Genomic DNA, 15,887 nt, shown 5'->3' on the forward strand with positions numbered 1-15,887 from the left:
TTTCAGGCACAGCTGGTTTAATCCACATTGTGTTTGGGGTTCTCAGCCAGTCTGCTCCCTTGACCTCCCAACCCTTAGTGGTACTTTTGACCCACCATTCACTTTGAATGTTGTGGAAGTCCAGTAATACCTTTTGATTACTGTGTACATTTAGTGCAACAGCAAGGGCAAATAAGTTCATAGGATAAAAATGCAGTACAGATCATTTTTGCTTTCTTGGTGAAAACCCAAAATAGAGCTGACGAAAATTCTAAATGGTATATTGCCTTTTTTGGAAACAACTAAAATTTTTAAAGCTCAACTAGTTAAATGCATTACTAAATATGCTATATGTATACTGCTTGCTATCAGGAATTTAATTTAGCCAGTTTTATAGGTAGTGTTTGTATAAGTCATTAGGAGTATTAAAAATAATTACCTCAAAATTCTAAAAGTGTTCTGTTATCACATTTTCAATTTTTGCCTGTGATAGGGATCAAGACTTCAGTATAAATACTTCCTAACAACTCCTTCTCTCAATAGGAAGGGGATGGGGCAGAAAGGGGATAAGGAAATGAAGATACTTACGTAATCATAATAGACTCCAGTGTATGTTTGGCATGCACAATGGCCTATACCCTACTCTCTCCTTGCCTTTTTAAAATTGCTATTTATACTTTACGTTTTAATAGTACTCTTAAACGTTTTAGAAGCAATATGTTTTGAAAACACATTAAAAATTTTATTTTTTCAATTAGCATATAGTGAGTACTCTTTTTTGATGACTTTTAGCTCATGTATAGATCAATGTAATCACTACCAAAATCTAGATACATACTAGTACAGTTCCATCAACCCCGGAACTCTGTTTCTTTTTCCCCGTCTCATTTCTCTGTTTGTAGTCAAACTCTTCCCCTTCCCCACCCCTCAGCTTCTAGCAACCATCCATCTTTTCTTCATTGCTCTAATATTGTTTATTTGAGAATGTCATATATAGGGAATACTGTAGAGTTACTATGTAACCTTTTGAGATTGACTTATTTCATTCAGCATAATGCTTTTGAGGTTCATTTCAGTTGTCACATATATTAATGGTTTGTTCGTTTTTATTGCTGAGTGTTATTTCATTGTGTAGATATACCATGGTCTATTTGTCTGTTCACCCATTTATGGACATTTGGGTGGTAGATTATTTCCAGTTTTGAGCAATTATGTATAAGTTTTTATATGAAAATAAGTTTGCATTTCTGAAGGGTAGATACCTAGGAGTGGGATTGCTGTGTCCTGTGGTGTGTGCTTGCTTAATTTTATAAGAAATGGCCAAACTGTTTTCCATACTGGTTGAATGATTTTGCATTTCCACAGAAATGTATGAGAGTTCCTGTTCTGCATCCTCACCAGCACTGGGTGTTATGTCCTTTTTATTTTAGCCATACTATTAGGTATGTAGTAATATTTCGTGATTTCAATATTCATTTCTCTACTGACTAATGATATTAAGCATCTTTTTGTGCACTTATCTGTCTTATATATCCTCTTTGGTGGCGAAGTGTCTATTCAAGTCCTCTGCTTACTGTTTTCTTACTTTTGGAGTCTTGTGGGTACTTTATATATTCTGAATAAAAATCCTTTGTTGAATATGCAATTTGAATATTTTCTCCAGTTTGTAAACTTGTCTTTTCATTCTTTTAACAGAAGTCTTCCACAGAGCAGGTTTTACATTTTGAATAAGTCCAGCTCACCAGTTTTTTTTGTTGTTGTTGTTGTTGTTTTTAATGGATCATGGTTTTGGTATCATGTCTGTGTGTGGACAAAACATCTATGTTTTTTTTTTGTATTCTCCCACTCAGCACAGCAATCAACACAGAACACTTCTGTGACCCAGTGTTTGGTGGGGAGAGGTGGGGGTCCACCACCAAACACAAAATAATATAATTTTGCATGTTTTGTGCTTATTTTAGCAGAAGCCTGTGATATGGAACATTTATATCTTTCTTTCTGTTTCAGGTGCGTATAGCAGCAAAATTCATCATTCATGCCCCTCCTGGAGAATTTAATGAAGTTTTTAATGGTGAGTGTTTGATTTATAACACTAGGCTTGATATATCAAGCCCTCTTTTTAAAAGAAAACCAAAATAATCAAAATAAGCTAAGAAGAGTATGCAGAAAAATCTGTGTTTTCTGAATTACAATGACAATATGTTAGTCTGGATTTTGTAATGGCTAGAATATAATGTATTTATTTATATATGATGATTCTGTTAGCAAATTAACCCTTTTAAAGCCTGAAATAAATTTTATTCATATCACTGACTAGAATATATCCTCATTCTGGGAAAGGAGAGTCTTTTTGGTAAATTGTTTTATTTAAGTAAAACTATAAACGCATATAGTAGATATTTCTTCAGTAGAACTCTTAAATAGTTTAAAAAGACAACAGGCCAGGTGCAGTGGCTCACTCCTGTAATACCAGCACTTTGGGAAGATGAGGCAGGCAGGTCACTTGAGACCAGGAGTTCGAGACCAGCCTGGGCAGTATGGTGAAACCTTGTCTCTACAAAAAAAAAAAAAAAAGCCAGGTGTGGTGGCATGCTCCTGTTTTGAGAGGCTGAGGTTGGGGAATCATTTGAGCTCAGGAGGTTGCAGAGAGCCGAGATCACACCCATTGCACTCTAGCCTGAGCAACAGAGTGAGACCCTATCTCAAAAAAACAAAAACAAACAAACAAACAAAAGTTTCATCATGACCATATATTTTTTGGAATTGTGAAAGGAATTTTTGTATTTCTTTTAAAGAAAATCGTATGAGATCGGTATGAATAACCAAAAGAAAAAGGGAAAAAACATTTTCATCCTGCATAGAGCATGATAGCACATGTAAAAACAATTTGTTATTTAAATTATGTCTTGTAAATCACTTCACAGTATGCGTTCCTTTAAACTTCACTGGCAGACGTTTTTATAATTATTCACCCATAGATCTGAAATTTAAACTGCTGTAAAGTCTCCTGGTTACTATAGACTGTAGCAATAGCTGCTCCTCAGCAGTGAGAACAACATGGCTGAAAGAAAAATGGCCTGTAGTGATCTCTTTATAAAACTTCTTAAGTAGTTAGAAGAATACATTACTTTCAAGTACTATCTATAAATGTGTTGTTGTTTCTTCTTCATATATATTTGAACTTCACCGTGTCTTAAAAGTGAATTTACACAGAGCTCTTCAGTTTCAGTTTTTTAAACATTCTACTCCATAGTAAACTAGTTAAATGTTTTTTAAGAAGTTTAATCATTTTTTTTTCTTAGTATAAGATATAGGACTGGGCACTGTGGCTCACTCCTGTAATCCCAACACTTTGGGAGGCTGAGGCAGGAGGATTGCTTGAGGCCGGGTGTTTGCGACCAGCCTGGGCAACATAGTGAGACCCCCCTCCCCATCTCTACCAAAAAAAAAAAAAAAGATATAATGGAATCTCACCTCAGAAAAGATTAGTTTTGAAAGTCAGAAAGTGAGGCAAAAGTTGTATAAAGTTAAAATTACCCTAGAAATCCCTGGGGTCATCCACAAACTACAATAATACATGATTTAGTGCATACAATTACATATGGCAGTTCTTATGCATTTTAAAATTTAACTACTGAGCTGTACTTAGAAGGCAGAATGGAAAATTGGCATTGTAAAAAAATCCGGAAATTAAAATCTGCTGTTTAATATAACTACAAAATCTCATGTAGTGAACTGGGGAGTTGGAGAGAATTCAGAAGTACTTTTACTTCCTGTAAGATTTCACTTCTTTTTAAATATTCAGCTTCTGTAACCTACATATACATTAATACATTTGATGGTTGGGGGATTAAAGAAGATAGTCTCTTCCTCCTTAGGGTCAAAAAGTGGCATGTAACTTAAATTGATAATGGTGAGACTGCACTAAAGTCAGTAGCCTCCCAATTACAATTCACAGAGCCAAGAATAAACAGAATTTTAAGAAAAATTTTCTACATACTTTTCTTACCTTGAGTTAAATGCCCTGCATATTTAATCAGGAAAGTCCTAAAAGAATGTATGCATCCTAGAAATTGCTTTCCTAAGTCTCATTTAAAATTGACATTGAGTTAATATATTCTCTGTTGAGTTGTAGTAAATTTGGGCATTTAGGATGAGCCTATTAAATAGGCCTGGGTAGAGGGTAAGCTATGGAATAGAAGTGGGGATATAGGATTTATCTAATAAATTTTAACTGAAAGAATGTTTAAGAGTTAGATAAAAGGGTGGGCATGGTGGCTCAGGCCTATAATGCCAGCACTTTGGGAGGCCAAGCCCGGTGGATCACCTGAGATCAGGAGTTCAAAACCAGCCTGGCCAACATGGTGAAACCCTGTCTCTACTTTAAAAAAAAAAAATATATATATATATATATGTATATACAAAAATTAGCAGGGTGTGGGTGGTGCATGCCTGGGAATCCCAGCTACTCAGGAGGCTGAGGCAGGAGAATTGCTCAAACCCAGGAGGCGGAGGTTGCATTGAGTCAAGATCGCGCCACTGCACTCCAGACTGGGTGACAGAGTGAGACTCTGTCTCAAAAAAAAAAAAAAAAAAGAGTTAGAAAAGAAATATTTGAAGGTAAATATGATATGAATGTGATTATTTTCTATTTTTATTGAAAACCACAGTGTCAGAATGATTCCAAAAAGAGCCACAAAATTTTAGAATTACAAAGTTAATAAAACCTTAACAGTTAGATGGTTCCCAAATGCTGTTTCCTAGGCTGACTGTGTTAGAATCATCGAAACATGGATTTCTGGTCTTCATTCTCAAACATCTCAAACATGTAGTCATAGATCTGGACTAGGGCTCTGAAATCTACATTCCTTAAGTCTCCTGTCCTCCACCCTGTGGTTTATGTGTTGCCTGACTTGGAGCCACAGCCTGATTTCTTCTTTAAGAGAAATATTTTATTCAAATTATCCTCTTTTTATTTCTTCTACTCTTCTTATGATAAAAGCATGGATTTATTATTTTTTTCCAGAGTAGAGCTGACAAATAGATCTTGTTTTTCAATCATTTACCCATTTGGAACTGGAATAGGCATACTGTCCATGCAATATCGCTGTTCATTATGTTTAAACTATTGATGATAAATTTATCAAATAGAACTTCCCACTTTGTGGGATAAAAATAACAGTAATTATAAATTTCTCTATTTTTTAAAATAGTTTTTTAGGCAGAAGCATCCATTGTTTAAAATCAGTTAATTTCAAAATTAAAATAGTACTATTTCAGTGGTTAGCAAAGGATATTGTTTTTTGTTTGTTTGTTTGTTTTGAGACGGAGTCTCGCTCTGTTGCCCAGGATGGAGTGCAGTGGGGTGATCTCAGCTCACTGCAAGCTCCGCCTCCCGGGTTCACGCCATTCTCCTGCCTCTGCCTCCCAAGTAGCTGGGACCCTAGGTGCCCGCCACCACGCCCGGCTAGTTTTTTGTATTTTTAGTAGAGACGGGGTTTCACCATGTTAGCCAGGATGGTCTTGATTTCCTGACCTCGTGATCCACCCTCTTCGGCCTCCCAAAGTGCTGGGATTACAGGCATGAGCCACCACACCCGGCCAGGATATTGTTTTTTAAATAAGGACCTGTTGCTGAAAAGAGGTGAGGTATGTGAATAGGCAGTGGGTTTTTTCTTTTGAAATGGCTTTATTGTAAAAATGATTCATAGTCATTGTAAACTTTCCAAAGTACAAAAAAGAATCTAAACTTCACAAAAAATTCTACCTTCCAGTTCCCTGTTGTTCAAATGAATTACTTCAAACATCTCTCAACTAACAAGTATATTTAACAATACATAAATATGATAATATACATACTAAATTTTTCTCTTCCTGTTTATTATATTACAAATGTATTTCCATGTTGGTAAATATAAGTGTACATTATTTTTCATGGCTGCCTAGTTTCACACTCTATGTAAGAATTATAGTCTTTTTACATTTAACCAGTTTCTTAATGGAAGATATTTAGGTTGTTTGTGTTATTTTCATCTAATGAAAAATTAGAATACATTGTATTATTTACTTTATAATTGCAACTAAGTAAAATAGCCAGGTGCTTAGGAAAAATAATGAAAGAAAATACAGTAAGACTAGAAAAGAATTTGGTTTTTTGATGAGAGCCGTACCTGACTTTTTTCTTTTATGTTTTACAAAGTGCTTGGATTTTTTTCAATAAAAATGCTGTTTTTGAAGTCACCTTCAAAAATAAGAATAATCCTAAATCTTTTCTGCAGACTTTAACATACCATATTTCCAGTGGAGCTCATCTACCCTTTAGTTCCTTGGAGATACATTACATATAGCAGGGGTGTCCAATCTTTTGGACACACTGGAAGAAGAAGAATTGTCTTGGGCCACACATAAAATACACTAACAATAGCTGATGAGCTTAAAAAAAAACTCACGATGTTTTAGAGTTTACAAATTTGTGTTGGATTGCGTTCAGAGCTATCCTAGGCCATGGGTTGGACAAGCTTGGATTTTAGTCTGCCTGCATTGACTGTTAAGGGTGTAAACAAGTATGTATTTCTATTTCATTCCCCTTCATATTTACTAACCAAAACCTTTTTTTTTTAATACTATGGTGTGTGTTTGGTTATTTTGGTCATGAGTGATATTTTGATCTTGCTTGTGTTTGGGGTGGGAGGTGTTAATACATCACCAAAACAATCTGCATTCATTACATTCTTGAAACATATAACAATAATAATGTAGATAACATAATTGTTTTGCAGATGTTCGGTTACTGCTTAATAATGACAATCTTCTCAGGGAAGGAGCAGCCCAGTAAGTATTATTTATCATACTAACCTAACTAAAATGACATGGGAAAACGAGAGATGCTTTAAAAGTGTGTGGGGGTTTTTTGTGGGTTTTTTTGTTTTGTTTTGAGATGGAGTCTCACTCTGTCGTCCAGGCTGGAGTTCAGTGGTGCAATCTCGGCTCACTGCAACCTCTGCCTCCCGGGTACAAGCGATTCTTCTGCCTCGGCCTCCCGAGTAGCTGGGACTACAGGCGCGCACCACCATGCCTGGCTAATTTTCGTATTTTTAGTAGAGATGGGGTTTTACCTTATTGGCCAGGCTGGTCTTGAATTCCTGACCTCATGATCCACCTGCCTCAGCCTCCCAGAGCTCTGGGATTACAGGCGTGAGCCACCACATCCGGCCTAAAAGTGTTTTTAAAGCACTAATCTCTGACATAGATATTTGCACATCAAGTTCAAATGTGTATGATTTTATATATCCTAGCCAGGGTAGGAGAAAAATATTTTTTATCACAGAAGGACTTAGAGGTACAACTATGACATGAAATTATTCACTGTGTGTCTAGCAGTGCCTTATACATTCAGTTAATACTGTATTTTGGCATTTGCAAAGTTGGAAGAAATTGTGGTTGCTACCATTTTTATGTAGATTTTGCATTTTCTTTTATGTTTGACCCTAATAGCTTTTGAGAGCTTTTAAAGTTGTGAGTTTATTTACTCATAAATGCCTAACGTAGTACCTGACACATACATGTACACTGAATTTTTGAGTGATTTAAAGAAGTAGGCAATTCTAAATCTTAATACATCGTCTTTGCACCAGTGACCCCAGCCGTGACTTTTCGCAGCTATCCTGCAATTTCAGAGAAATAATTGATTCTCTCCCTACTTCTCCCAAAATAAGGTCTAGAGACTGTTATTTTAGGCTTACCGATTCTACTACTCATTTGAAAATGATGAAGTAGTGCATTCTGTCTTACAAAGAAAGTTTAGTATCCATCCAGTCAGCTACTTTTCATCCTAGTATAATACCCAATATGTAAAATCCTGACTGATGGCTGGGTGCAGTGGCTCACGCCTGTAATCCCAGCACTTTGGGAGGCCGAGGCAGGTGGATTACGAGGTCAAGAGATTGAGACCATCCTGACCAACATGGTGAAATCCCGTCTCTACTAAAAATAGAAAAATTAGCTGAGCATGGTGGCACATTCCTGTAGTCCCAGCTACTTGGGAGGCTGAGGCAGGAGAATCGCTTGAACCCAGGAGGCAGAGGTTGCAGCAAGCCGAGGTGGCGCCACTGCACTCCAGCCTGGTGACAGAGCAAGACTCCGTCTCAAAAAAAAAAAAAAAAATCTGACAGGGAAAATTTCTCTGATTTTATTGTTAGAACATTTGAAGCCTTTAAAAAATAAAAAATGGCCTTTATGAAGGTAGAGGTTCAACAGACTTGTGGGCATATCTGCTTTTGCTTGTGATTAAAATTTCTGTTATTTATAGCAGTTTTTTAATTGTGGAAAAATACACATAAAACATACTATTTTACCCATTAAGTGTACAGATCAGTGGCTTTAATACATTTATATTGTTATGTAATCATAGCCACCATCCATTTTCAGTACTTTTTTCATCTTTTTAAGCTGATACTTGAAAGCCCCAGGCAACCATCATTCAACTACCTATGAATTTGACAACCTAGGTACCTCTTATAAGTAGAATCTTAATAGTATTTGCCTTTTGTGACTGGTCTATTTTACTTAGCCTAATATCTTCAAAGTTTATCCATATTGTAGCATGTGTCAGAATTTCCTTCCTTTTTAGGGCTAATAATATTCTATTGTATCTGTATAGCACATTTTGTTTATCCGTTTATCTTCCAGTGGACACTTGAGTTGCTCCCACCCATTAATTATATTAAAGTGCTTCATAGGAATCAGTGTAGTTTATCCTTTTGGTTTTAGTTAACAATTTATGAGTAAATGACCACTTGCTCCTAAATATTTTAAAGCTTATTGAAACTTTTTATATATTAAAGTAAAATTAATTTTCTTTATAATAATATAAAACATGTTGAGAAAAGTCTTATGGATGCAAAGGAAACATACAGCGTTTTTGAACAATACTTTCAAAGTAAGCTTTTCCTTTGTGTTCTCTATGTTAAATAAGTTGTGGGTTTCATGTGGTGCAAAAATGAGTGGATTTTTTTTAAGTCAAGAAATGAGAAACTTGGTAAGTCAGAGTACTATTCATATTTATATAAATAGCATGAAATAGTTATACATTTGACTCAAGATACGTGAAAGTATGGGACTTTTATTTGTCCAAAGAATTATTGATCTGTTAATGATTGTTAGATTTAATTTAAATAAATTATATTTGTTGTAAGAGAAATTTGAAGATGAGCTACATTTCTCTCTTATTATAAACCAAATTTCTGGAACAGCTGTGATCCACACTTCATGTGCATTGTAACAGGAAATACATGATATTCTGATCTTTTAAGTAAACGAGTATTTGAGGACATCGGTAATTGTGATAAAATATGATGCTTATAGTATGACCCTCAGAAAAAACTCATCAAAACCTTTACTAGAAACTTCAGATTTTCTTTGCGTGTGGTTATAATCTCAGTGAATGTTTGCTTACTAGTAAAAAAAAAAAAAATGGTTTGATTGACTTCAGTAGTATGCAGTTTCTCAAAACTCCCCATTTGAGTTCATGTTGTAGACATCTCTGGGTGTCTGTGAAGTACAGAATATATACTGTAAGTCACTGATTGACTTGACTTTAGAATGCTATTACTCTGGTTCACAGTGTCCTCTCTATGAAATAATTTCTGAGCAAAAGTAGTGTTACCCTGTTCTTCATCCCACTTAGTTCTGAATTACTTTTGTCCTCAAAAGATAATAATTTGTTACCTATCATTGAGGCCATCCAAAACTACGTAACAAAAGCTTAGAAGGCATTATAAAAACATTTAGAATGTGTTCCAGTGGCAGTTTCACTAGGGTAAGTGTATAGCTATAGACTGTTTCTTTTTCACTTGCACTTTTTGATGTTGAATTTCTTTTATACAAATACATCTTTCCCACATATATGTATGTTTCCTCCTTTCCTCCACCTTTGCCTTGTTGCTTTATCTCCTTTTTTTTTCTTTGCCCTTTACCTTTTTTGTAGTGGGGAAAACATGACAATTATTCTTTAGAGTGGTTGTAATGGGACATCTTTACAAAAAGGTACCAACTCAGTATGTTTCAGAGCAAAATTAGCCATACTGAAGAGTTGGTATTGTCAAGTCAAGAACACTTTGAAACATCCAGAAATAGCTTTTTATTCAACAGACATTGCCAGGCTTTGCTGTGATGATGAGATAAATAAGCCTTTTAGGGATTTTCCAGTGGAGAGTCAGACATGTTTAATATTAGACCAAGTGAAACGAAATACAATAGAGGCATGTGAAAGGGCTTTATAACCCAAAGGAAGAAATTTTAAATTTCTATTTAGAGGTGGTTTTTGAGCTGTTTTAAATGAACAGGATTTTAATAGTAAGAAAAATGATGTGGCTAAACTTAGGAAAGAGCATGGAGAAAAGTATAAGATACAACTTGATGGAAAGGGTATAAAAATCTAAATACAGTAACAGGTGACTTAGAAATTGATTGGGCCACAGAATTCTGCAAGAGCAGGGAGAACATTGTTTTTACCGTGTCTAGTAGAATGCTTAGCTTATAGTAATAAGAGCTTAGTAAGTATTTGCATAGATGGAGGGGTGGATGAATGAATGATGAGTGGGTGCATGAAGTGAGTTTTATGACCTGAAGACACTTGAATTTATCTGGTCCAAACTACTGTTTTTATATCTATAAAGTAAGTGAGGTGGCCTGTACTGGTTAATGATATGGTTGAAGCAAAATTTGGATATTATCACTCCTAGATGAGTACCTTTTCCACTGTACTGTGTAATTGTCACCATTTAACTTATTTTGAGCCTTTAAGATAAAATTTTAACCTATTTCATATTATTTGTCTCCTTTTCAGATTTCCTATTTTTCCTTTATCCCCTCCTCCCAAGTTAGAGGTGGATGGCGTATTATATTACGGGCAATAAAAGGCTTTCAGTCCAGCCTGGGCCCAAATTACTGTTTAAACTTATTTAAATATGACCTTACTGGAAAATGAATCCAAAATTCTAAGTGACTTAGTTTTAAACATACTTTTGGGATAAATCATTTAAGGATTAATAATGCCCTGGCTGTATTGAGTTTATTCTTAGGAAAATTACAGTTTTCGTGAATTAGGAAAATGAGAAGTGAATAGCTTCTTTTTTCTTTCTCACCCTTGTACACTTCTGTATTCAATGTCATCTTTTTTGAGCATGCAGTATCAAGAATTTGACAGCTAATAATTTAATTCTACTTTGCTATTTTTACATTTACTAGTCTCCTATTAACTCATCAGTAATGCTTTGTTCAACCAGGCTTTCCTTTCTAGAGGAGACTCAGGAGCTAATACCTGAAAATTCAGTGGACGCCTGGCCACCCCGAATAATCTGGAAGTTTCCAAGTAGATTAGAGATATATTTCTGAGTTTGGAAATTCTCAGTATCCTTTCTGTTAAGTGACAGTGATTTCCCAGATTTTAGATTTAATTTAAAAATACAACTTTTAGATAATATTTTATACTCTTGAGAATTTTTTCTATACATATATATGGTAATGTATTATTCTTTACTCTTATGGAGTAGATAGAGAGTAGCTTTATTCTTGGATCCATCTCGTCACCATTTCCTACCTCACACTGCGGTTTTTAACCTTAGCAACTGCCTAACTGCTTTTTCTGGCTCTCGTTGCTCCACTGCCCAATTCATCATCTACACTGCTGCCAAATTAATCTTCTTTAGAAGTACTTCTGTGTTCTCCTTTCTCAAAAAGCTTCTGTAACTCTGCTCTGTCTCCCAAATAAAGTAATTATTCCATCATTCAGAGCCTTTCAGTTCATTTCAGTAAATATAACTGAACACCCGCTATGTGCCAGGCATTGAGCTTGGTGCTTTCTGTGATGTTGGACCTAACTTATTTTCTCAGGCATTTTGCTCATACGGTCACTCTGCTCTTTTCTGCCCATCCCTCCAATTTCCATAAACCAGAGCCTATCCAGTTTTTCAAGTCGGTTTTTCAGTATCACAGTTATTAAGAAATTACCCCAATTCTCTTCTCTTCTCACTGTTGCCTCAAGAGAATGTAATCTTTTTTTTTTTTTTTAAGCATTCTTTGCAGTGCTTCATTGGTAATTCTCTTACTATGCTTCATACTTTGTGTTATGGTTATGTTTATCCATTTTCTCTTTTATTCACCTGTAGGCCTTTGATCAGAGAATGTATCTAAGTATTCTTTGCATCTCTTACAGCACCTAGTCTGTTTCCTGGTATACTAAATATATACTTGAACAATTGGATGCATCTCTTATCAGTAACTAACCTTTATTTTCAAGGTCTTGAATGAAAGGGCCAGTTATATTTACTGATTTAATTTTATTTTGCTAAACATTGAAAGCTGGACATCATTGTTCAGTTTTTAAAATAGGCATGTCGTTATTTGTAGTTAGTATAAGTTCAGTAATGGAGAATTACAATTTTATTTATTTTGCAGTGTGCAATGTAGGAGACTTTATTGATGGGTGAATTTTTTGACCATTGTTTTTAAAAAACATTAAATATATAATTTTAAGTAATTGCCATTTTCTTTTTTTTAGTGCATTTGCACAGTATAACTTGGACCAGTTTACTCCAGTAAAAATTGAAGGTTATGAAGATCAGGTATGTTTCATATAAACACAGTAGCTAGCTATTCTTTGTTTTGTTTATAACCGTTAAGGTATCCTGCAAGAGCTGTGAAGTGGTATGCTGCAAGATAAAAAATTATTCATATTTTAATCATAACCACTTATGGGCAAAGTAATTGAAGTTTTACTTTCTTTTGGTGATACCAGTAATACTATTAGCAGAAAGTCCCTTTTAGAAATACTCAGATGTAATTCATTTAAGATTTTAGTAAATGATTACTGTAAATCTACTTTCTTATTTTTTTCTGGGAAAAAAATCAATCCCATATTAATCCAAAGTCTAGAATATATGTGTAGTAGATTTATATCATAATTTGGTTGCTCTGGAATTCTGTAGTTCTTCATGTGAGTAATTTAGCATTTAGTGATGATTAAATCTCTTCTTTCCAAACTACAAGTTAGATTTGCTAAGCTAAGAAAAGCCCACAAAAGGTCACTAGCATTTTTTTTTTGATTTAGAGTTTCTAATAAATAGTGATTATATGAATGCATTTCATGCTTGCATGAAGGACAGCTTATGTAAAACACTATGAAGAAGAACTGGTAGGTAGAACATAAGCGAAAGTGGTTAAGAAAGAACATAAGAGAAAGTTCTTAGTGGCTAATCATGTCAAAGCTTTTATTTGGCATTAGTCGTTATGTAATATGTAGTCATAGTTATGGGGGACAAGCAAAGACTAGGCTAGAAGGTGACTTGTAACTAAAGGGAAATTTTAAGCTTATTTCTAGATATGTGTGTGTGTATACAAAGCTATGTAGAGTGTCATTGTATTAATCTGCAAAATTTATTTTATCTCTGGGAAGATTTGGGTTTTTTTTTTTTGCTTTTTCTTTACCACTATAAATAATGCCATATTAAACATCTTTGTACCTCTTATATTAACAAATTTTTTGGGATAAATTGCTATAAGAAAATTTGCTGTGTCTTTTAAAAATGTTAGATAGCCTCCAAAGTCACTTTATGAACCTAGTGTAATTTTAATATTAAATATTTAAAACTAAAAAGATAAAACAAAAAAGGTAAACAGTATACTAACTTCACATGGACTATAGATTTTAAAACTTTAAGTAAGATACTAACAAATAGGATTTAGAGATATATCCAAAGAATAATATACCAAAACTAAATAGAATTTTTACAGAAATGCTAAAATGGTTCCATGTAAGACATATTGGTCTTACATATTAATAAAGAGAAAAACTTATGATGTATCAATAGACAGTAAAAAGAGATTTGAGAAATTCAGTAGCCATTTTCTCATTAAAAATAAAAATTCTAGTAAAATAGAGAATCGAAGAAAACCTCTTAAATATGAAACACTTTAACAAAAATTAACAGTAAATGTCATAAACTAAAACATTAAAATAATTTTAGTTAAAATGTAAAATTAGCTAGGTATGCCTGCTTATCAGCATTATCATTTATCATAAATGGAGATGTAGCAAATAAGACAAAAACATGAGAACTTGTAAAATTTGGAAAAGAAAACTTATTTGTGACATGATTTATATATTTAGGAATACCAAGAGATTCTAATAATATAACTCCCAACCAAAAAAAAAAAGCTATTAGAATTAATAAAAGAATTTGGGGAGATGTCTGAATTTAAGGTAAGGATACAAAACTCATGAGTCGTCCTTTATTACAGCAAGTAAGGACCTGAAACTAGAAATGGTGGGGGTCAGAGTGGGCCAGGGAATTCAATTTAAAATGATGGTAAAAGTTACAGATTAGGAATAAGCTTCATCAAAAAAAGGCATACGATTATGAAGAAAATAGTGACGGTCTTCTCAAGCAACAAAAGCAAAAACTGACACATGGGATATAATTAAAGAGCTTCTGCACAGCAAAGGATACTATCAACAGAGTAAACAGACAACCTACAGAATGGGAGACAAATTTTGCAAATTATGCCTCTGACAAAGGTTTAAATCCAGCATCTATAAAGAACTTAAATTTAAAAGATAAAAACAACCGCATTAAAAAATGGGCAAAGGATATGAACAGACACTTTTCCAAAGCAGACATACTTGAGGCCAAACAAGCATATGAGAAAAAAGATCACCATCACTGATAATTAGAAAAATGCAAATCAGAACCACAATGAGATACCATTTCAAACCAATCAGAATGGCTATTACTAGAAAGTCAAAAAATAACAGATGCTGGTGAGGTTACGGAGCAAAAGGAATGCTTATACACTGTTGGTGGGAGTGTATATTCAACTATTATGGAAGACAGTGTGGCGATTCCTCAGAGATCTAAAAACAGAATTACCATTTGACCCAGCAATCCCATTACTGGTTATATACCCAAAGGAACAGAAATCATTCTATTATAAAGAAACATGCTCACGTATGTTCATTACAGCACTATTCACAATAGCAAAGACATGGAATCAATCTAAATATCAGTGATGATAGACTAGGTGAAGAAAATGTGGCATATATACACCATAGAATACTATGCAGCCATGAAAGAGAACAAGCTTTATGTCCTTTGCAAGAACATGGATGGAGCTGAAGGCCATTATTCTTAGCAGACTAATAAAATATCTTAGCAGAAAATCAAATATCACATGTTCTCACTTATTAGTGGGAGATAATGATGAGAACACATGACACATAGAGGGGAACAAAACACACTGGGACCTATCAGAAGGTGAAGGGTGGGAGGAGGGAGAGGATCAGGAAAAATAACTAATGGGTACTAGGCTTAATACCTGGGTGATGAAATAATCTGTGCAACACCCGCATGACCCAAGTTTACCTATATAATAAACCTGCACAAGTACCCCTGAACTTTAAGAAAGAAAATAGTGATACTCTTCCTGAAACACATAAAACAGGATCTGACCAATGGAAAGGTGCTCTACATTCCATTCTTAGATAGAAAATTAAATTATTTTAAAAGTAATGTATGGATTTGATGAAATTTGAATTAGAATCCTGATCGGTTTTTTTTTAATTGGTCAATATTTTCATAAAGTTTATGTGGAAAAAAAGCATGCTTGAAATAACAAAGAAATATATGTGTGTGTGTGTGTGTGTATATATGCGTGTGTATATACATGTATATATTTATGAAAAAACCATTAAGCACAATGAGGGAGAATTGCCTTACCAGATAGTACAAGTTGTTTTACAGCCAATGTTAAGTCAATGTGGTGCTGTATGGAGTAGACAAAAAATCATTAGAGCAGCATGGAGAACCAGAATTTAGTCTCAGAATATATGAAAAATTTTATACAGATATTGG

The 15,887-nt window shown here is 34.3% G+C and overlaps 1 protein-coding gene across 1 annotated transcript in view; it reads left to right on the plus strand.

Annotated features, from left to right (window-relative positions):
- Positions 1 to 15,887, plus strand: part of CAPZA2 (capping actin protein of muscle Z-line subunit alpha 2) — a 54,064-nt gene that overhangs the window by 21,042 nt on the left and 17,135 nt on the right. Inside the window, exons 2-4 of the mRNA XM_034964865.3 lie at positions 1,987 to 2,050; positions 6,759 to 6,810; positions 12,539 to 12,602. Of these exons, the coding sequence (XP_034820756.1) occupies positions 1,987 to 2,050; positions 6,759 to 6,810; positions 12,539 to 12,602 (180 nt within the window). The remainder of the gene's footprint in view (positions 1 to 1,986; positions 2,051 to 6,758; positions 6,811 to 12,538; positions 12,603 to 15,887) is intronic.

This window comes from Pan paniscus, chromosome 6, assembly GCF_029289425.2.
Source record: "Pan paniscus chromosome 6, NHGRI_mPanPan1-v2.0_pri, whole genome shotgun sequence".
NCBI lineage: Eukaryota > Metazoa > Chordata > Mammalia > Primates > Hominidae > Pan > Pan paniscus.